General features: G+C 37.6%; 1 protein-coding gene and 1 pseudogene across 1 annotated transcript; both read right to left on the bottom strand.

The window, feature by feature from the left end:
• Positions 1-1,506: 1,506 nt before the first annotated feature.
• On the bottom strand, positions 1,507-12,818 carry LOC126827576 (uncharacterized). The gene is made up of 6 exons (XM_050557061.2): positions 12,704-12,818; positions 11,615-11,756; positions 9,131-9,342; positions 4,990-5,134; positions 3,451-3,641; positions 1,507-2,291 (listed from the first exon to the last, which is right to left on the bottom strand). Exons 1-6 carry the CDS (start codon positions 12,753-12,755, stop codon positions 2,071-2,073), a joined length of 963 nt encoding a protein of 320 aa, XP_050413018.1. The 5' UTR covers positions 12,756-12,818; the 3' UTR covers positions 1,507-2,070.
• Positions 12,819-21,057: 8,239 nt separating this feature from the next.
• LOC130013587 (uncharacterized) lies at positions 21,058-22,265 on the bottom strand (annotated as a pseudogene).
• Between the last annotated feature and the right edge of the window lie 1,459 nt (positions 22,266-23,724).

The following is a 23,724-nucleotide window of genomic DNA, read 5'->3' as shown; positions in this document are numbered from 1 at the left end:
TGCATTATCTAGTTTCGAACTATTATAGCACGAATGGCTAGTTCTTTATCTAAATCTTACATAATGTATCTTTAAGAAGGAGAGTGGGGTTGAAACATATGATATCAATAAACATTTCAATGGTTGGGATCATATAATAAAATGGAGGAAAGTTAAATACATCGGGTAGTAGAATAAAAAACTATATTCCATCTTCTAATATATTATAATTACAGATAAATCTACAACTTAAAGACTCAATACCACTCTTGTTGTAACTGAATAATATGTCCCAATCTTTATTCTGGTCAACAAATTGCACTATTTTACAATATTCCAATTAATTGATGATACAAATTTCATCTTAACACACCCAATTTAATAAATTGGAATAATTCAACTAAATGATTTGAAAAGCCTGACGTAAAGCTTTTCAAATGTGACTTGGATTTAAAAATATTTTTGAACCCTTTGGACAAGTAAAATAGGATTTAATGGATAACTTGCACAACAGGTAGGACACTAACGCATCTAGTACTTAGAATAAGGCTATTTTTTATTTTCTGGAGCTGTCAAGCCAGCAAGAGTGTTATTGTCCCTTTAATTGAGGGTCTGATAGATTGATATATACATCACGTATACAGAAACTAGGATATTTTGTTGCTGTGTTTTCTTATTTTATGGCGGGGGTGTGTGTGGGGATGGATGACCGAATGGTTAGCACGTGCGCGCTGTATCATAAGGTCTGTCATTGAATCAACTGGCGTGGTTTCGATTCCCCAGTTGTACGTGACAAGGAGAAGGGTGGCCTGTCCAACGTCGTAGGTTTTCTCCGGATTCCCCGGTTTCCTCCCACTGCTAAAGACCCTTACGCGCAAGCGAATTATTGAAATAAGGTTGAACCATATGTTAGTCTCAAAATAACCTAGTTTGTGTCGAGTGGACGTTAAACCCCATCTCTCTCTCTCTCTCTCTTATTTTATGTTAAGATAATACGCGCCATTTTGATTTTGAGGCAGCGCTATTTATATTTACAGGGGGGTGGTGACCCATGATATTGCATGAAGAACAATATCCCGTCCGGGCCTCCAAAAAAACAATATTTATATGCCGGTGGGGCCAGTGCCGCCGAGTAATATTGGGCTGTGTGCTGGAGTCTATTTGTAGCATATCTTACCCACGGTACATGTTTCATACTGGTAAGCATTATCATTATGATCATAATGTTGAAAACCGCATTGAAACCGCACGCGAGGGAACGCAAAAAACTAAAGGGCGAGCAAAAACTCAAAACTATGACACAAGGTGCGTCATTGCGTCTATCTCAGTTAGTCCATGCCTATTCACCACACAACAATTATTTAACATTTTTTACTCTTTCAAAATACAGTTATTATTTTGCGTCATTGCGTCTATCTCAGTTAGTAAATGCCTATTCACCACACAACAATATTTAACATTTTTTACTCTTTCAAAATACAGTTATTATAATAACGCATTATTGTTATTGTCCTATCTTTATTATTATTATTATTACGGTCATTAAGAAAGAACGTGTAAAATAATAGCATTGTATATTATAACTGCACGTAAAAGATCCCTCGGCAGTTAGAATTCGATATAAGAGTAGGCCATATTGCCGCTACCCGGGCAAAATGTCCCTCATACTACACTGTATGGCGCATGCCCTTCTTCATTAGCCCAGCTGACAAGGACAGCTGTCTTGTCATTCGGATGAGACGAAAAACCGAGGTCCCATGGACACATTGGTGTGCACGTAAAAGATCCCTTGACAGTTGGAATTCGATATAAGAGTAGGCGGTGTGTCGCTGTCCGGGTAAAATTGCCCTCATAGCACACTGTATTGCGTATGCCCGTCTTCATTAGCCCAGTTCGGAACAAAACTGTGGGACGTTAACCCCCATTTCATTTCATTAGCCCAGTATAGGAGCAGAACAGTAGGACGTTAAACCCCATTTAATTTCATTTCATCATTATTATAACATAACACATTGGGTTGTTTTTTTATTATACCAGAACGTTATTGTAGAGATAGGACTGGAATATCTGGATCAATCAGATATTGATCCGTTAAAACCACACGGAATAAAGACCATTCCCGACCAATATGTAGTCGACATCACCATAAAGTTTACAATGTGGTAACTTAAACGCAAAATAATAACATTGTATGTTATAATAACATAACATGGCGCAGCGTGTTTTTATTATACCAGAACATTCTTGTAGAGGTACAGCTGGAATATCGACAGCTGCAGCCAGATGTTCGAAGAATGGCTTCTGGGAGCTTGCTGAAACGAAAGGTAACAAAAAGTACCAAGGTTTGCTATTAAATAGTATGTCATGGACAGTAACGGGACGTCGAAATTTCAATCTGATCAAAACACAAATCCTATTTCGTTTCGTTTTTTACAGTTCAAAATTTCGTTCTTCTTGTTTTTACTACACTAAGATCTTGAAGAGTTGTTATATAACCCGCGTTCTGGATGATGTGACGGATCAGCAAATGAAACGGTCTGTTACGGCGAGGTGCACGGAACTGTGGGTATACCACTAGAGACATCAATGCTGATTGGTTAATCATATGTCTGACGTCATAAGTCAAAAGCCACTCGTATGACCTCTGACGCGACATTCCACTACAACCGGTCAGATTAGGCCAACGAAAGTATAAAAGAACCGAAACGAAATAAAGATCTGTATTTTAATCAGATTGTCGTAATTTGTGGGGTGTGTTTTGGAATTTGGGCAGCGGGGGTTCGATAGTGGAAACAACGTCAAGTTCGACGTTAGGGTTTGGGGGATTACCCAACCATTTTATAAAGTCAGAAGATCTGGGACAACATTTCTGCTTATTTAGATGCATATATGTATAGGATTACAGCGGGGTGAAGTCAAAATGGCGTCATGATTCACACCTTTCTTTGTTCGACATTATTTCAATGACAGGCCTTATGATACAGCGCGCACGTGCTAACCATTCGGCATCCAACCCTCCTTGGGAAGAAGAAAAAGAAGGGGTAGATATAACTAATATGGAAGAGTACAAAACGACTGTTAGTAATTGAGAATGGGAGCCACGCTGGCTAGGTGGGTAAGACGCTGGCTCGCTAGCCTGGAGGTCTGGTGTTCGATCCCTGCATTGGCCGAGAAAGTTCATCCAGTGGTTTCCCCCTGTCAGTGGTGCAGAACGGAGGGCCTGACAAGGACAGCTGTCTAGTCCTTCGGATGAGACGAAAACCCGATGTCCCGTGTATACACTGGAATGCACATAAAAGATCCCTTGAAAAATGTTATTCGATATAAGAGTAGGCCGTAGTGCCGCTGTCCGGGCAAAATTTCCCTCATAGCACACTGTATGGCGCATGCCTGTCTTCATTCGCCCAGTTTAGGAGCAGAACAGTAGGACGTTAAACCCCATTTCATTTCAGTAATTGAGAAGAAACATACTTGATGTATTGGTTTCACAGATATACGGTCTGGATACGTTCTCTCCACAATAGAAACCATCATGTTGAATGTTGATGTTTAGAGGACAATTTGATATGTTTTTCCAGGCATAGTATTCAACATCCAGGCCATTTATCCATTGAAAGTTACCAGCTGCCATTTTCTCTACCCCCAGAAATATATCCCTATCACTGAAACAGAACAATTTATAGCCCTGGGTCCTGTTTCACGAAATTTTAAACTAAGATAAAATCCAAATTTGAGTAATTTGATTGGACAATAACAGAACGCAGTTTTTATGGGATACAATCACTAGTTTTATTCTAAAAGCACGACGTTTCGACAAGATGAGGATACTTGTCGAAACATCGTGCTTTTAGAATAAAACAAGTGATTGTATCCCATAAAAACTGTGTTCTGTTAATGTGTTTCCGATCGCTAAATGCCACCTAAAGATTATGATTGGACAATATTAGATTGATTTTAGTGCTTAGCCAATCAAAATTGAAGTACATGTATCTACTAAAATTTGGATTTTATCTTTAGTTAAGATTTCGAGAAACAGGGCCCAGGGAATTATAGCGATGAGCGTCGAATCGGAATGACGCACTAGTTGTGAATGGAAACACATCAGAACGGAACCGAAAATTTGTTCTAACGTGTGTGTGTGTGTGTGGGTGGGGGGGGGCGAATGGTTAGCACGTGCGCGCTGTATAAGGCCTGTCATTGAGTCAACTGCTGGCGTGGTTTCTAATCCCCGGTTGTAATCCTCGTCTGTCCAAGCTCGTGGGTTTTCTCTGGGTCCTCCAGTTTCCTCCCACTGCTAAAGACCCCTACGCGCAAGCGAATTATTGAAATAAAATTAAAAACCATATTTTAGTCCCGAAATGACCTAGTTTGTGTCGAGTGGACGTTAAACCCCATTTCTCTCTCTCTGGTCTGTTGGGGGTTTACGGGTATCGGTGACAATGGTATTGTTTAGACAAATAGTAATCATCCTTTTCTCACGTTTAAACTCTTACACTATGATAATAATAACAAGCTTTTATATACAAAATAACAACACAGTTTCAGTTTTAAAATAAAAACACGGTATCATAGTCATGGACTCTGAGTGTGGATAATTTCTCCTTTTAGACAGATGAAAAGAGATAAAGTACTGTCTCTTGTAACGAGAAAGAGAGGGGGGGGGGTGTTTAACGTACAAGCGACACAAACTAGGTCATTTCGGGACATATATATGGTTCAATTTTATTTCAATAATTCGATTGCGCATAGGGGTCTTTAGCAGTGGGAGGAAACCGAAGGGCCGGGAGAAAACCCACGAGGTTGGACAAGCGACTATACTCCTTGGCACGTACAACCGGGGAATCGAAACCATTCGGCCATCTACCCCCCCCCCCCACTCTGTGGTTATAATTAGAATCTGAGTTCTTGGCGCTGTTTGAGTGTATAGTCCTAAAGTATTTTCTAATTGTCCCGATTGGAGCCGAGCAAATATGTCCTTTCAGAATTAGTAACTTTGCAATAGTAACTTACGGGGTCACGTTTTTGATGAAGTCTACCAGAGCCAGCTCATCTCCTTCAGTTGGAACTAAGGGAAATTGGTAGCCATTATCTGAACAAAGTTGTTTCGCCTCTGTGTAGTTTAATACGGGGTTATCAAAGAAAATAAATCTTGGTTCTGAAAAATTACATTAGAAATGAAATGTCCTGCGTTTCTATCTCAAGCAGGGCTAATAAATTAAAAGATTATATTTTTGATTGATGATGGTAAGAAATAGATTCTTAAATTCGGCTAATCTGATGTGTTATAATCTTTATGATCTAATATATTTAACTTCTGTACACTTACCTTATGTCTACTTTATGTTCTAATATACTTACCTTATGTCTACTTTATGATCTAATATACTTACCTTATGTCTACTTTATGATCTAATATACTTACCTTATGGCTACTTTATGTTCTAATATACTTACCTTATGTCTACTTTATGATCTAATATATCTACCTTATGTACACTTTATGATCTAATATACTTACCTTATGTCTACTTTATGATCTAATATACTTACCTTATGTCTACTTTATGATCTAATATACTTACCTTATGGCTACTTTATGTTCTAATATACTTACCTTATGTCTACTTTATGATCTAATATATCTACCTTATGTACACTTTATGATCTAATATACTTACCTTATGTCTACTTTATGTTCTAATATACTTACCTTATGTCTACTTTATGTTCTAATAATAATAATAATAATAATAAAAACTTTATTTAATGAGGCAACATATTTAGTTTGCAAAAAAAAACCTAATCTTCCATAGGTCCCTCCTAAACTACAAAGACATATATACATGTAATATCAGGATAAATTTAAAATCATTAGAAATGCAATAGCATTTTAAAGTGGGAAGTTTGATAAGTCACTCCCAAACTACAAAACATATACATTATACAAGTAGAATATAGGAAGAACACTATAATTACACACAAAATAAAATAGAATGCAGTTGCAAGTTAAAAATAATAAGTATGTCATCAGTTGAATATTATGGTTCCTACAGTGTGCAAAATAGATGAGTTTTCAGTTTAATCTTAAAATTTTCAACATTTTTACACATCTTTATGTCAAAAGGCAGATTGTTCCATAAAAGACATGCAGAATAATGAAAAGTACGTTTCATGGATTCCGTTTTGCATTTTTGAAGAAAAAGAGATTTACTGGTCTGTGAACGGAGCAAGATATCCGTTTTGGAAACAAGAGATTTTTCAATAAAATGGAAATTTAGATAGAGTGGAGTATTAAATGTAATAATTTTGAATGATAAGACAATTTTATTGTAAGGATTTCCTGTGTAAGGGTAAGCCAACCGAGTTTAGTAAATAAAGAGGTGGACGGAGTTTCAATCGGTGCATCAAGAATAGCTCTTGCTGCCCTCTTTTGTAATTTTAAAAGAATGTCTAATCTACTTTTGGTAGCATTTCCCCAAATAATAGAGCAATAATCAAATATTGGTAGTATGTAACTGTTATAAAACAAAATTCTTGTCTCGTAAGGTAAATGATCTTTTATCTTATTTAGGAGAAATATTTTTGATGCAAGTTTTTTAGACATATCTGCTATCTGTGCTTCCCAATTAAGGTCTTGGTCAATTTGAATTCCAAGTAATTTTGCGGTAGTAACCGTCTCAATTTTCTCACCATGGAGAGATAAAGTTAGGTTTTTCTGATTTCTTTTGTGTTTTGTTGAAATCAGCATTGATTTTGTTTTCGAAGGATTGATTACCATCCCATTGTTTTCACACCATTCAGCAACCAAATAGAGATCATTTTGGAGATTTTTGGCGATGGATAAAATATCTTTGTGTGAACAATGCAGGGTACTGTCATCAGCAAACAAATCTATCTGACTTGATTCAATATTGAGTGGGAGATCATTTATAAAAATGAGGAATAGGAGAGGACCCAGGATCGAACCTTGTGGAACCCCGCATTTGACTGTAGTAATTGAGGAGGTAATTGATCCTAAACATACTTTTTGCTTCCGTGAGTCAAGATATGATTCAATCAAAATTTGTGAATTATTATCAAATCGATAAAGATGTAGTTTTTCAATAATAAGCTTATGATCAATGAGATCAAATGCTTTGCTAAAATCAAGATACACTATACCACTCATCGCACCATTATCGATAGCATCAAGCCAATTATCTGTCATTCGGATCAGTGCAGTAGCACATGAATGATTTGATCTACATCCAGATTGGTAAGCATAAAGAACATTGAAGGTTTCCAAATAAGTTTGAATTTGAGTGCTCAAGTGCCTTTCGAATATTTTTGAAATTGTGGGGAGAATTGAGATTGGCCTATAATTGTTCGGATCATCTTTAGCTCCCTTCTTATGTATAGGAATAATTTTAGCCAGTTTAAGGGCACTGGGGAACATGTTTTGAGAAATACAAAGATTAATGATATATGTCAAACTGCTACAAATTGTATACGCAGACAATTTTAAAATTTTGGGTCCAATACCATCACACCCAGTGGCTTTGTTACTATTTAAACTCAATAAATGTTTTAATACCTCTGTGGTAGTAATACAATTAATAGAAAAGTTGTTATTTGGGGGAATCTTATCATTTACGTAATCTGATATCTTTCGTTTGCACTCTTGAGAAAGTGGTGTATAGGGGGGCTTAATGTCATCAGTTAAATTAGTGAAGTAATCATTCATCACATTAGCAATAGCATTTAGATCATTAACTGTTGTTTTTCCATATTTAATACTATTGGGATAAGGGCAATTATTGGGTTTATTTTGTATGTCACTAAAATATCTCCATATGTTTTTAGATTGCTCTTCATTTTCGATAGAGTCCTTGATAAAGTTTTTTTTGGCTTTATTAATGAGATTTTTGGTTTTATTTCTCCATATTCTATAGTCGTCACACCTCTTGGAGGCTTTAAAGAAGTCCCTGAACTTTCGGGCTTTATTTATTTCCTCTTATGTCTACTTTATGTTCTAATATACTTACCTTATGTCTACTTTATGTTCTAATATACTTACCTTATGTCTACTTTATGATCTAATATACTTACCTTATGTCTACTTTATGTTCTAATATACTTACCGTATGTCTACTTTATGTTCTAATATACTTACCTTATGTCTACTTTATGTTCTAATATACTTACCGTATGTCTACTTTATGTTCTAATATACTTACCTTATGTCTACTTTTATGTTCTAATATACTTACCTTATGTCTACTTTATGTTCTAATATACTTACCTTATGTCTACTTTTATGTTCTAATATACTGACCTTATGGCTACTTTATGTTCTAATATATTTAACTTCTGTACACTTACCTTATGTCTACTTTATGTTCTAATATATTTACCTTATGTCTACTTTATATATTTACCTTATGTCTAATTTATGTTCTAATATATTTACCTTGTGTCTACTTTATGTTCTAATATATTTACCTTATGTCTACTTTATGATCTAATATACTTACCTTATGTCTACTTTATGTTCTAATATACTTACCTTATGGCTACTTTATGTTCTAATATATTTAACTTATGTACACTTTATGTTCTAATATACTTACCTTATGGCTACTTTATGTTCTAATATACTTACCGTATGTCTACTTTATGATCTAATATACTTACCTTATGTCTACTTTATGTTCTAATATACTTACCTTATGGCTACTTTATATCTACTTTATGATCTAATATACTTACTTTATGGCTACTATATCTACTTTAGGATCTAATATACTTATCTTATGACTACTTTATGATCTAATATGCTGAAGTCATGTACACGTTAGGATCTAATATAAGTACTTCTTTATATGGCATTTAGTAATTGAACAGTAACACACTAACAGTATTTATGGAATAACAATTACTGGTTTATTAACATGCAACGTTAGTGTGCTAATATAAGTAATTAATGGAGTCGGAAGTACAGGGAAAATGTGTGTTTGTTTTTTTGTCTGGTTTTTTTTTTGGGGGGGGGGGGTGGGGGTGGATGTATATGTGTGTCTCGGTGGGTGGGGATCGGGATATAACAACAACCATATTTATCATTCATATCAATAGTAACCGGTGCCGGTAGTAATCAAATTAGATCTATATTTACCTTGGCCAAGATCTTCACAAATAACAGGACGTGGAATTTCACATCTGCGTGTAGCCCACTGGTAGTTGTTTTCGTTTTTAATAGTAACACAATCTTTGTCCTGTGCTTGAAGCCTTTTCCAGTTTCCCCTCACCAATAAATCGCCGTTTAACCATTGGTATCTGTCTAAAGTAGGATTATATTCCAGTCCAAACCACAATCCTTCCTCGTCACTTTATATAATAACATAATACACAATCAAAATATGTTATTTGTGTTACTGCTCAAATGACAAGAGTTATTAAATGTTCTAGAATGGCAAAGTTTTGGGGCGTTTGGAAAAGCTGGACTTTATGAAACATTTTTTATTTTTTTTCGTGGAACATTAAATAGTTTACCTATTCTCTTGTAGCATGTAAGGGAGGTAAATTCTACAATATTTTATTCTGTGTCGTTTTTACCACAAGAGCGCCACAAGATATTGGACAGATAAAAAAATCTTTTTTTTCTCTTTTTTTCTCATAGCACACTGTATGGCGTATGCCCGTCTTCATTAGCCCAGTATAGGAGCAGAACAGCAGGACGTTAAACCCCATTTCATTTCTTTATTTTTTTACAAAAAGGGCTTCTCAGACCACCTTATCTCTCTGTGTGGTACTACCTTAGACAGTTATTTGACAAGAAATGACCGATTGTCAAGCACCATTGCCGTGATAATAAAGAAAGGAGGGGGGGGGGGTAATATAGGTCTAGCCTGTTCTTCAATCCTTTTCTGAGAATAAAATCTTGTTTATGAAAAAAAATGAAATAGGCTTAACCTGTTCACCAATCCAAAGGAGAGTGATAATATAGGCCTAGCCTGTTCCTCGATCCTTTTCTGAGAATAAAATATTGTTTATGAAAAAACTGAAATAGGCATAGCCTGCTCCCCAATCCAGATTCAGATATTTACTGAATAAAAATATTGTTTATAAAAAATAAAAAAAATACAAAGTTGCGATTGTCAGTCCTTTTATTTAGTGATGTCCATTTTAACGGGTACTCGATGATATGGCGCGGATGATCTAATTCATTTAATATCTCAGCAATTCAATGGCACAGAGAGTTGATTATGGGATTGTCATGTAAAAAGCCATAATGCATCTTTTGGGACGAAAATGGACCAAAAAAAAAAGCTCTCCTTCCTGTAATGTGAGTGTATATAAACTGATTTAAATTCATTTCTTAAATTTTTATTTGAATTTCTAATCAGTTGTGTTCGTCGAAATACGCGAGCATCACTGTTGATTGGAATGGACCAGTAATTCGTGTTTATGATATTGAAGGCTCGGGAGAATAAAATTGAGTTCAAGCTTTACGCCCTTTATGCAGCCATTTCGAATCACGCCAAGCCAAGACCAACCCACTGATCTATTATTTAAAAACATAATCCATGATCGTGCATAACACATTCACCGAACGATATCTTATTTAGCGTAGACCATTCGTTCCTCAAAGTCGAAATAGATTGTGTCCTTGTTTAAAGTTACAATTTCATATTTTCTAAGAAAGTAAAAACATAATTATTTCTATTATCACTATTATACGATCATAGGTTATCTTTCTCACACTTAAAAATCTTCACACCGGAAATAATAACACAATTAGCTCCCAATTACCTCCCTTGTTATCCTATTCCCGACCATGGAATACCTATCTTCAAACGTTTGAATTTAAAGTTGAAAATGATGTTTTTGCCAATTTCTCAACTGGCAATAGTGAATTATAGGATTAATAGGATTATTCTTTAACAAGGTAGGAGTGTTTATAGATACCATCTATTTTAGGGCTTTATTTTAATACATTTTAAAAATATAACTTAAAAATATGAAATTGTAACTTTAAGATACTCAAGTAAAGCGTCAGAATCGTAAAAGTGATTTGGGCATTTATGTTTGTCAAAGATAATGCAGATATCTAGGAGACTCACCATATTTTGTCGCGGACAATCCTGTTCTATAGTGCTGGCTCATTGATAATATGATACATTTTTTTGCAAAAAAAACATAAAAATACAACAACATTCTATGATGACACGTGGTATTAAAGGGACAATAACACTCTTGCTGACTTGACGGCTCCAAAAAATAAAAAAGAATAGCCTTATTCTGAGTACTAGATGTGTTAGTGTCCTACCTGTTGTGTAAATTATCCATTAAATCCTATTTTACTTTTCCAGAGTGTTCAAAAATATTTTTAAATCCAAGTCACATTTGAAAAGCTTTACGTCAGGCTTTTCAAATCATTAAGTTGAATTTTTCCAATTTTTTAAATTAGGTGTGTTTAGATGAAATTTGTATCATCAATTAATTGGAATATTGTAAAATAGTGCAATTTGTTGACCAGAATAAAGATTGGGACATATTATTCAGATACAACAAGAGTGGTATTGAGCCTTTAAACTACACTCTGTCTAGAGCACGATATGCACTAACATTGATATAGCAGGATACTGATTTTACTTACATTGACAGCGTGTTGATGAACGCTAACAATGCGTGGTATGTCTGTTTTGTCGATGCCATAGCTAATTCCATACCGAGATCTTTACACTTCACCACAGCAGCATCAAAACTGACCTTTTCATCGAAATAAACATACGTACCAACTGAAAAAATATATCAGATTTGATTGGCTGAGTTGTCATTACGTTAATAATTTGTGCCTATAATGTGGTTTAACTATCAGTCAAATATAGTATAACGTTGAAGGAATGAAATGGGGTTTAACGTCCTACTGTTCTGCTCCTATACTGGTCTAATGAAAACGGGCATACGCCATACAGTGTGCTATAATGAGGGAACTTTTGCCCGGACAACGGCACTACGGCCTACTCTTATATCGAATTCCAACTGCCATGGGATATTTTACGTGCACGCCAATGTGTACACGGGACCTTGGTTTTTCGTCCCATCCGAACGACTAGACAACTGTCCTCGTCAGGCCCTCCGTCCTGCGTCACCAAGCCGGAAAATCTAGATGAACTTTCTCGGTCAATGCAGGAGTCCAACACCCGACCTCCAGGCTAGGAAGTCAGCGTCTTACCCACTTAGCCACCATGATCAACCATTGGTGACAGACTAATTAAATAACACAAACTTTTCTGTCAGTGTTATGTTTTGATGGTTTATCTTACTTTATCAAGAATTGATTTGCAGGCATGTCGAAATGCAAACTGCCTTTTCGTCCCATCCGAAAGATTAGAGCTGTCCCTTGTCACCACCCAACTGTCCATGTAGTGGGATATAAGAGTGTCGTGTAATTATGACAGTACATGCCATATACACGACCAGACAGCCTTAAACGTAGGGCTACCGATTAGGGAAACCCTTACAATTTTGTCCTGTATGCCCTTCATGGGTGTTGTTCGGGGAATCCAGTATTTTTCTAGTAAGATTAGATGTTTCTACTTTCCATATATACCAAAATTACCATACTTTTATTGGAAAGAACCACACGATAAATACTTTTCTGGAAAAGTATCTTTAAGATTATAAATGCCCCCCGCCCCCTCCACCAACTGTCAATGTAATGAGATATAATCTAGAAACTTACCACACAGACTTGTTGTACTGATAACAGTTACTATGAACCATTTTATCATCATTCTCGTCTCTAATATTTCTTTCACACATTAAGACAACCTGCTTAGAGAATGGCGTGTTTCTGTTCTGTCCAGATCAATATATAACGAAATAATCGTCCAATACCCTAACACTACAACACGACAAATGGCCAATGATAAATAAGTCATTCACGAATAGGAGGGGTTTCTTACAGGGGAGTGCAACTCACCGTTTCTGTCGGAATTGTTTGGGGTGGACATGCCTATATATATAAATAATATACCTTTTTCTTTAGCTAGAAAAATATGCACCATTGTGATAGATGAAGACCTCCGGGTTGTCAGATTAGGTGAGCTAAAAAGATCTTTATTGAAACAGTATTACCCCCTCGAGGTAATAGAAGTTATGATAAATAATACTTTGGCAATTGATATCCAAACACTGAGGGCTACTAAAGCAAAAGACAGTTCGGACAATATCATTACCTTTGTCGCTACTCATAACCCCCAACATCCCAACTTCTTTAAAACAATGTACGAGAGCAGGGCAATTCTGGCATCAAACGACAACCTCAGAATGAAATTTGATAATGTTCAATTCATTAAATCACAAAGACAGCCACCTAATCTGAAACGCCTCCTAACCAAAGCAAAATTCAATTCATCTATCACAAGGACCGGCTTTTATGTATCTTAATGCCCGGATCTTCGATGCAAATGTTGCGACCATATTACGCCAAATATGTGAACCGTTTCCCAAATGACGTAACAGGATGTGACGATCCAGTGCAGGTGGGGTCACTCTCATGGGATATCTATGGTCACTCTTAGTTGGCCTACGCTTGGGCAGTCAGTCTTTATAGGATATCTATGGTCACTCTTAGTTGGCCTACGCTTGGGCAGTCAGGTTTCCTACCACTGCGAATTAGGGGCGGATTGGGTCCGGGAACCGGCCCGGGCTCTCGTGTCGGAGCGGCCCCTTTTACTGACCGCGGAGCCCGGACGGGGGGCCCGGGGGTTGTCTCCCGAGAAAATTTTGAAAAATGAACCCCAAATATGCGATTTGGTGGCATATCTGATTATAATCTCTGTCAAATAATATATCTCATAATACTCCCGCAATTTGAGACCATTCCCGACATGCCAATTCTGTAATTTCATCTCTGAAAATAACAAGTTAAAAAAATGTCAAGGAATGTTTAACATCAGCCTCAGGAAATCGTTTCGCACTCATATTCAGCCAGCAGACCAGCTATCATCAAATTTTGCTGAGGCCTTAATACCATCGGCAGACCTTTCTGGCGTATTCCCACAAACAGGGTGCCGGTGATTTAATAATTAGTAAATTTGCGGGCGACAGTGTCGGGTGAATCCGATGATATTTTCGGATGAAATTCGGAATCCCCATTGCAATATTTCGAATTCCGGCCCACACCCAGCACACCCGGCCCAGAAAGTCTATTATACCAGCCCATTCCAGACTCCAGTGACGGCGTGGCGGCCCGTTAAAGCCACCGGCCACATACAACATGATCATCATCGCTCCATGGCCGGTCCAATATAATCCCGGGACTAAAATATGGTTCAATTTTATTTCAATAATTCGCTTGCGCGTAGGGGTCTTTAGCAGTGGGAGTAAACCGGAGGACCTGGAGAAAACCCACGATGTTGGAGCTATTAATTAAGTAGTTGTTTAATTACCCACATATGGACATTGGCCTTCAGAGATCTGGTAAATTTCCATCACAATAGCACCTTAAAACATAAACAAATTGGCCTTGAAAAAGTTAAATGACCAATTTACGTGTCAACATTATAAACGGTGAGTTAACAATTGGTACGGTTCCTCGCAGTTATTCCTTTCTTTTTCATTTACCTTTTTTTTTAGTTTTACTTATTATTAGTAGTAGTGCAAACATGACATTTTTTTGTAAAACTATTAAGACAAAAAGTCTCTTTCTTATTCATGGACAAAGGGGTTACTGATTAAATGACCAACGTGTTAACATTATAAACAGGGCGTTAACGATAACCTCGGTTCCTCACGGCTGTTCTATTCTTTTTATTAATCTGTTTTTAAGTTTTACTTATTATTAGTAGTAGTACAAGCTTCGTCAATTTTTTTGTAAAAATGGTAAGACAAAAAGTAGCTTTTTTATTCATGGACAAAAGGGTTACTTAGTTAAATCGCTGTAGATTGGAGTGGGTGATTTTTTTTAAAAGCCATTTACACCCTCAATTATGTTTTATACTATAGTACTGTTATTAGTTATCGTTTTTAGACAACAGGCTACTTCAATCTATGTTTTTGTCTGTCGTGTTGTCCGAGATAAATAACTCAAATTCATACTAAAGATTCTCTCTTGATAAAAACTATGGTGATCACACAATAGAGCAGAGAAGAAAGGCGGAGTGTCTGGCTTTTCGGACGACTAGACGTTTTTCCCTACCTCGAGATTTTATTTTTTTCTGCGTGTCCTAAATCAGCCACCGTACGATGAATAGTTAGTGAACTATATTTATTTGGGTTACGTTGCTCCCACATGAAAACAGAGAGAGTAGATAACTTTGCTCTGTTTGTAATTTTGAATCATCAAGAGGGAAGAGAGAGAGAGAGAGAGAGAGAGAGAGAGATGGGTTTAACGTCCACTCGACACATACTAGGTCATTTTATTTCAATAATACGCTTGCGCATTGGAGTCTTTAGCAGTGGGAGGAAACCGGGGGATCCGGTGAAAACCCACGTGGTTGGAAAGGCGACCCTACTCACTGTTACGTACAACACCGGGGAATCGAAACCACGCCAATTGACTACATTGACTCTTGTTAGTAACGTGAAGTTCGGGCAGTACCGGATCTAAGGGGGGAGGGGCAAAGTGGGACAAATGTCCTGGCCCGCAAGATTTAGGGGCCCCCCACAATTCTGGGTCATACTAATATTTTATCCCGGACGGAGCCAACCAGTACCTGGGCTGAGGGGGCGAGGATTGGGGCCCTGGGCAGTAAGGGATATTGTGGGCCCCGGGACTGGTAGGTACCAACAGATTTTCGAGGGCCCAGGAAATCGCTGCCTAAATTGTCTCAGATGCACTGAAATTAATCGTAATTTTAAAAAAAAATTCCTGGAGGAAAACACCCCAGGCACTCAAGGGGGGTACATACTAGTACGATCCGCGGTCAGTACGAACAATTTGAACAAACAACAATGGGACCCCTGCACAGTTGGTATGTCCCGGGCCCCCCACAAGCTTAATCCGGCACTGAGTTCGAGGTGGTGAATATAAAGTTAAAAGGTTAGATAAGTAATATGGGGCAAGGCCCTTTAGACATGTAAAGATTCGAACCGGGAGCCTGTGTAAATTAAAAAGATTAAACATTAGTAATGGCCGATTCACAAACCTTAAAATGAAAATAAAAACGACATGTACAATGGACTTAACAACTGCCCTACAAATTGGACTGTAAGCTAGCATTAGAACTTACAATGATATTGATTTTTATTAAGTAAATTAATTTGCTAACAATCACGAAGCTATAAAATGATTAAATTCTCCTAAAGTAAAAGGTTTTAGCTGTGTATTCGGTGCTTATTGTTCTTTCTGTTTAAGATTATAACGATTAAATAGAGATAATGTGTTTTCAGTCTTTCCTTTATAGAAAATATACATTCTTTTAATAATGAAGAGTTTAAATTTTCCATTCTGGTGAGATTCCCCTGTAAATTCATTTGTTGTGTTTTTATTGGAGATAAGATAAAGAGCTGGCAGTTCTCACTATAATGATTAAAAACTAGATAATGTAACGGCAATTTGCTGAAAATTTTAGTCAAATTAATCCACTTTGAACCGAGAATTAAGCGATTGAAATTTCGGCCAAGCCTCGATCATCATTACTAAAGTCTGTACGATAAAAAACATAGTCTCGATCATACATTTCATGATTAAATTATGAATGGAAGTGGAGCAGCAAATGGCAACACAATCCAGTAAATATCGCAGGCTAGCGATGCCATCGAGAGTTGATTATGGTCTGGATAAGTCAATTAATGTCTAATTAATAATTTAGATAAAATTTCTGTCCTAAAGAAAGACCTGCAATTGGCAGATTTAACTTTTGCATAATGTATGTTTAAAGGAGCTAAACCTCTAACAACTCAATGTTTTCCATAAAATTCGAAATTAAACATACCAATTAAAATTCATTATTGGTCCCTTCCAATAAATATTAATGTTATCACAACGAACAAGGTTTGTTGGTAATATGGGGAGGGGGGGGGCATTTACAAGACAAAATCATACAGATCAGTTTATAATGTTTATCCTTTGAGGGTTCATAAGGTGCTGCAAACTGAAACAGGGGCCTTAAGTCTGAAAATAATATACAAAAATTGTTGAAATTCGACAGCTTTTTTCGTTTTACTAGTTTAAATAATGCATATAAATTTCATACAGATCGGATGATGACTTTTGTCATTCAAGCGTTCACAATGTTCAACAAAGTAAAACATGCAAGGGCCATAACTCTAGAAGCAATTGAAGGAAATTGCTGAAATTCAATAGACTTCTGTGTTTCAATATCAAATGATGCATATATATTTCATACAGATAGGATGATATCCTTTGTCGTTAAAGCATTCGCAAGGTTCTAGTTCTACAAAGTAAAACAAGGGCCATAATTCTATTTCTGATAAACGGAAATTGCTGAAATTCAATAGGCATCTTCGTTTCTCTAATTTAAATAATGCATATCGATTTCATACAGATCGGGTGATAACTTTTGTATTAGAGCGTTCACAAGGTGCAATAAAGTGAAACAAGGGCCATAACTCCAAAAGAGATTAACGGAAATTATTGAAATTAAATAGACTTCTGCATCTCACTAATGTATAACAACATTAACAAGGGCCATAACTCTAGAAGAAATTAATTGAAATTATTGAAATTAAATAGGCTTCTTCATCTCACTAATGCAAAAAACATCAATTTCAAAACAATCAGATGATAAATGTAGTCTGTAGAGTGTTCAGAAGAAAGTGGGCGTGTAAAAGGGGCAATATTTCCCAAGCACTAGTGCGAGTCATGATCGGCAATATGCTACCTGAAATCTCAATGTACACACATTGGAGGAAAATCCTTTATCAATAAACATCTTCGAGAAATTAAATGACTTACGTAATAGTCAAATATTATAAGCGTGTGAAAAAAATTCAAGTATATTATTTACAAAGCTAGGGCATAAACCCTTATTTCTATAAAACAGTGAAAAAAAATACAGTAGTAGGGCGGTCGCTAGGACGCTACAATCACTGATAAGGATAACATGATGCGACTTAATGAGCCACAAATTTATAAATTTTTCATCTGATAAATTAAATTCTAAAACATTTTTCTTTTATGTATTAGAAATACAAATAAAGACGTTTGAAGTACTTGTAGGTAAAAATTATTTCCTATTTAATGTAAATGGGTATTAAAATGAATAAAAGACTCCATTCTGCCCGTACCTATAACGTCTTATGTAAACAATGGACGCTCCATTGAGCTAATGATTGACGCCGCGTGATGGAACGTCATGTGTTGAAGGCAGTCATCTTTTACAGAGATATTAGAAGACTTCCGTAATCCTCTGTGAAACAGATTGGGGCGATCGCTGTTAAATCTAAAGAATTCTTCTTCTTACTGTTGGTGAATTCGGTCCATTAGTAAAGTCCTGCTTATAATCCGCACAGTAATATTTATTTCAGTAAACTTTATTTTAATGGATATTAATCCACCTTCATTACCCGCTTTTATTGTATCTTATTGTCTTTCATATTGTCTTATATATTCTTCTAATCGCCTGCCTCCAGTATTCTTTGTTTTTCATATTTCATACATCTGTAATGGATCGATATTGAAGTCTGGTTCCTGCTTTTAATTTCGAAAATTATGGAAAAAATTGAGCTGGGGGCTTAGCTCCTTGATTGATTTGGCGTTCCCTAGCGTGTCACGCTCTGGGCCACACTGATCAGCTGTGAATATTCGCTAGGCCTCTACAATCAATGATAAGGATGACATCAATGCGACTTAATGTGTCTCAAATATTAACTTTTTTCCACCGACGAATTAAATTCTAAAACATTTTTTTTGATGTATTAGAAAAATAAATAAAGACGTTTGACGTATTTGTAGGTAAAAATTATTTCCTATTTAGTGTAAATGGGTATTAAAATGACTAAAAGGCAGCATTCTGCCCGAAGCAGTAACGTCTTATGTAAACAATGCACGCACCATTCAGCCAATGATTTACGCCGCGTGCTGTGACGGCACGTGTTAAAGGCAGTCATCTTTTACAGAGATATTAGAGGACTCGTAATTCTCTGTAAAACAGATTGGCTCTGGGCTCTGGCTGACCGGTTACCTCTGGCTTCCGGTCATGGTTTCGACTCTGGTGTGAGCATGTAAGGCTTGGAGATAGGGATGCCTTCTCAACCTCCTCACAGGTTACTCGGGTGTACTCCCATCGTAAAGACCTCTGAACATGCGAAAAAATATTAAAAATAAGACTTGTCTGCGATATCACCGAGCACTCTCTTAAATTTTATGTGGAGTAGAAACAAGGACATGTTGAAAGTTCTTCAAGGTTTAGTGGATGTAGTCATCTATCATATGCTGGAATATGAAACGGGTGGACTATCTCCTTACAATACAATGTCTGGCGCGGTTTGGATGGTGAACCCGATCTAATTCGGTTCCATGAGTGAGATCGCATCAATTTTATTTATAAGTGACCAACTGACCATGCCATGGGCATTATTTCTGGACTTCATCCTTTCATGAACAGAAACACTTCCCAGAAGATGGGGTTTAACGTCCACTCGACATAAACATATGGTTTAATTTTATTTCAATAATTCACTTGCGCGTAGGGGTCTTTAGCAATGGGAGGAAACTGGAGAACCCGGAAAAAACCCATGAGGTTGGACAGGTGACCCTACTCCTTGTCACGTACAACCGGGGATTCAAAACCACGCCAGTTGACTCAATGACGGGCCTTATGATACAGCACGCACGTGCTAACCATTCGATGCTGAATAAAAGGAGCGGGGGGACCCCTCGCAAAAATGTGGGCTAACTCCGCCAGAGGCAAAAATCCAAGATGGCCGCGATCGGACTCACGCGAAACCATAATATGGCGTATATTTGCTCATATACAACCTACAAATGTGTTCTTGGTGTCTAAATGTATGTTTTTGGGGTCAAGGAATCTATTTATGATGTCAGAAGTAGGTTTCATTAGGGAATTTATCTAAAAAAATTGAGAGATTGCTGAAATTGAAGTCTGAACTTATGTATTATTTTTATTACTCAAACAGATATATATCATACAGGTCATAGAAACAGTATAATTATTGGTATCAATTTTCATCATCATCGTCATCATCGTCTTCATCATCATCATCGTCATCAGCATCAGCATCGGCATCAGCATCAGCATCATCGTCAAAGTCGCCACCAGAATCACTTTCTCCTAAACCGGTATCTATTTGCAAGTGATGTTGTCTGACTTCACTCAGATACATGGTAGAGCTGGCTGTGTATATCTCACTGGTATGCACATATCATTGTCAAGGGTCCACCCATGGTTGATGGGAGTTGGGGGTGGATCTGCCTTGTGGAAATTCAGCATCATGAAGGTCTGATAATTGACTCTTTTAATCTTGAGGTCATGTGAATTTCTGTCTGGTGGAAGTCTGAGTGTTGATTTTTGCTTTTTCATTTCTGTCCATTTTCGTGCACGCTCATCTCCCAGGGTTTGGCTGCGCTTGCCATTATAAATAAACTTGATGGTGAACATTGCCATTTCATCCAGTACAACTTGTGGTACAGGGGGTGACTTGCCAACTGAGTGTAGTATTGCACGTGCATCCTCTGAAGCAGATACTTTGTCATAAATTGTTGTCTTGCCATGTGCAAAGAAGGCTGCTGTCGTATCACACCCACTGTGAATGTGTAGTGGAATAATGATATCTGCTATCTCTTTGGGACATAGGGTCCGACAGTCAATAATGTCCTGTTTGCGTTTGATTGCTAGATCACCGTCGATCGTGTTTGCAACATATGCGGATAAAACAAGTATGTCTGTGTCCTCTGCATCGATGACAACTAATGTCAGTATTCCTGATCTTCTAATTCTTGAATATACAAAGAATATGACAGTATCTGGCCCAACATTTTGGCCCAACAGAATACACAAACTTTATGTTGGGGTAAACCTTACACAGCATATTAAACTCAGTTTGAAGGAATTTCAGTAGACGTTCTTTGTTTGCATGATTGCGCAAAAATTCCTGAAAGGCTCTGGGTTATGGGAATTTGTCTGCTGCTCTAATGAATACATTTTTTGGTCCTGGTAAGTTACCAGAACGCAGGTTGCGTTCACTGTCCTTGATTGTGAAAGGTAAGTCATATCGGTCATTTATAAGCACAATCTCTGACGCATGTCTGTGTCTCAAGGTAATTACAGTGAACATCTTTGAAGCATAATCTTTCCATGTAAAGCTAGTCTCGTCGGATCCCTGACGATCTTCAAGAGAAGGAGTTGCCAGGTGCCACATCAATCCCATGTCATATGAAACTTGGTCACCAGTTTAGACTTTTGTGTTTTCCTCATCGTGCCATTGATGTTGAATATTGGCAAACATTCATCTGTTACTCGATAATCCATGACATCGACTAAGTGGAATTTCTCATCATGGGCCTCTGCAAGAGCAACAATAGTTGACATCGCCTTGTTTTCCATGGCCTCAGTTTTGGTGATGGTCACGTTGGTTTGACCCGTGACTGGGGGTGGGTTGCTGAAGTTCCGTCTCGAGTTCCTGTGGACTGTGGAGTAGAAGGAGCTTTTGTCACTGAGCATCCGTTCATTGCAGAATTCTTCAAACAGTTTCTCGCCTGCTTTGTGAGCAGACTCGAAGTCTTCTACCAAAGCAGTTGAAGCAAGTACTCCAGATTGCAGAGAGCGCAATTGGGGCTTCTCTAGATTGAATGGGTCACAATCAAATTCGGTAATGCAATTATCAATATCTTGAACAGCCTGTTCATCTTGTTTCAAACGTGTAGCTGTATTTTCACTGTGTTTCTGTTTGGATGTGGTGCTATTAGCGAGATCATGTATCGCAGATCGTACTCGATTCACAGAATTCACATTTCGTGAGTCTGTGAGCAATACCTTCTCATTTTTCAGGATTTTGAGCCAGCCTGCTTTGAGTTTGGACCCTTTGTTCATAGTCATCGCAATCCACAGATCAAGAGGAAGACATGAGTAAGGTTTCCCCGTCATTGACTGAGCAAACAACCCTTCTTTCATATATAGAGCCCTCTCTTCAGGACCATTGTTGAGCTCCAGCCAGTACTCTACCATCCACTTCCCATACTTGTCATTGTCGTAGATCTGCATCCATGGTAACATTAGGCGAATTGATCCCTTAAATTCCTCCCAATTTTGAGTTCTGAGAGCATGAAGGTTCATCATGAGGATTTCTGTCATCTCAATAAATGACATCCAATACATTGCGAAATGACTGCATGAGGTCTTGATCCTTTCAAACTCTTCCTCGACGACTACCATAACTGCTGGATCAGATTCAAGTTGTTCATAGCTTTGTTGTCGTTCTTGGAATGACGTCGAGGGATCTCGCAAAATGTTCAACTGGATTCTGATATCTTCAGAGAAAGTAGCTCCATTTTGAATGCTGTGTTGTATCAGTCTCCTCATCAAAGCTTCGTACATAAGGCGCAAACATCGAAAACTCCGCTTGTAGTGCTTTCCTCGTAAAGCCTGATCAACCGAACCTTCTGCAATCACTCCTGCTGTAACAAGAATGTCAGACAGTCCGGATCCATGGAAGCGCTTGTCCATCGCATAAATGAATGAACAGTGGATGTGGAATGGCCCCATACAAGGCAAGATGATGCTGAATTGGTCAGGATGTTCATACCGGATCTGTACAATGAGGGCAAGGGAAAACTTTTTCATGAGATCGATGATTTCACGGCTTCGAGTTAAACCATGTAGCATCACAGATAGCTTAACCTTGAATGGGGTACGTGTTTTTGTTATGTACGAGGACAGCAGTGACGTCAATGCAATAACAGCAGGATCTTGACGATCCTGATCAGATTTCGTGTACTTGGGATTCTTTAACATGACAATGAAATTGGAAAGAAGCTCATCTGGTGTTTCTTCATCTGCCAATTCATCAATGTGTGGTAGCCATGACATGGTTGGCAATCCAGAAGCCTGAGACTTGATACGTTTTGCTGCAATCTTAAGAAGTTGCTCGTCGCATATGCCCCAGCAGTTAATAGCAGCCTCAGCATATGTACCACCAGCTGATGTGTCATATACAATTATGCTTTGATTCTTCTGGAAGCGCTCATGGAAGCCAAGTCTATCCTTGAACTCTTCTTGCAGCATGGTTTTCAGTGTGCTTGATCTCACCACACTTGAGATCAATCCAAAGTTAGAAACTATACGAAGATAGTCTTGAAGGAGACTCGGCAAGGTGCGAAGCTCATGATCATCAAATATCACAGTTCGAACATGTTTGAAGAAGATTTCCCTGGCCTCCAATAACTGAACATGTTGCAAATGGAGTTTGGGATCATCGTTTCCAGTTTGTGTATTCGAAGATATGTATTTTCTCCAACATGAACGATGGTAACGGATTTCAACTGCAAAAGGGTCCGCAGTTGCGCCAATGAAAGTCACAAGTCGTTCTCTCGTGGCAAGATCATCCAAATACACAGTGTGACATTTGAAAGCATACCAAGCATCCATTTGTTCCATTGTATGCCTTTTACCTCTCCCAGGATGCTTCGGATCGTCCGGTTTCATGCACCAGATACACAAGTTCTTGTCTTGTAATAACCCTGTTTGTGACCGTGATTGCCTCTGTTCGCCAATCGGTCCTGGTGTTAATTTTGTGTCAGTTAGTGCGGGGGTGTTAATCTGCAGTTGTGTTTGTTGT

This window comes from Patella vulgata, chromosome 7 (assembly GCF_932274485.2).
Source record: "Patella vulgata chromosome 7, xgPatVulg1.2, whole genome shotgun sequence".
NCBI classification, from domain to species: Eukaryota; Metazoa; Mollusca; class Gastropoda; family Patellidae; genus Patella; species Patella vulgata.
This window is presented reverse-complemented; position numbering and strand designations above follow the sequence as displayed.

Coding starts and splice junctions, on each gene's coding strand:
- LOC126827576 (XM_050557061.2), bottom strand. CDS start 12,755: ATGATGATAAAATGGTTCATAGTAACTGTTATCAGTACAACAAGTCTG. Junction 3,642..4,989: donor TTCATCAAAAACGTGACCCC/GTAAGTTACTAT, acceptor GTTCTGTTTCAG/TGATAGGGATATATTTCTGG. Junction 2,292..3,450: donor CTGTGAAACCAATACATCAA/GTATGTTTCTTC, acceptor CTTTCGTTTCAG/CAAGCTCCCAGAAGCCATTC.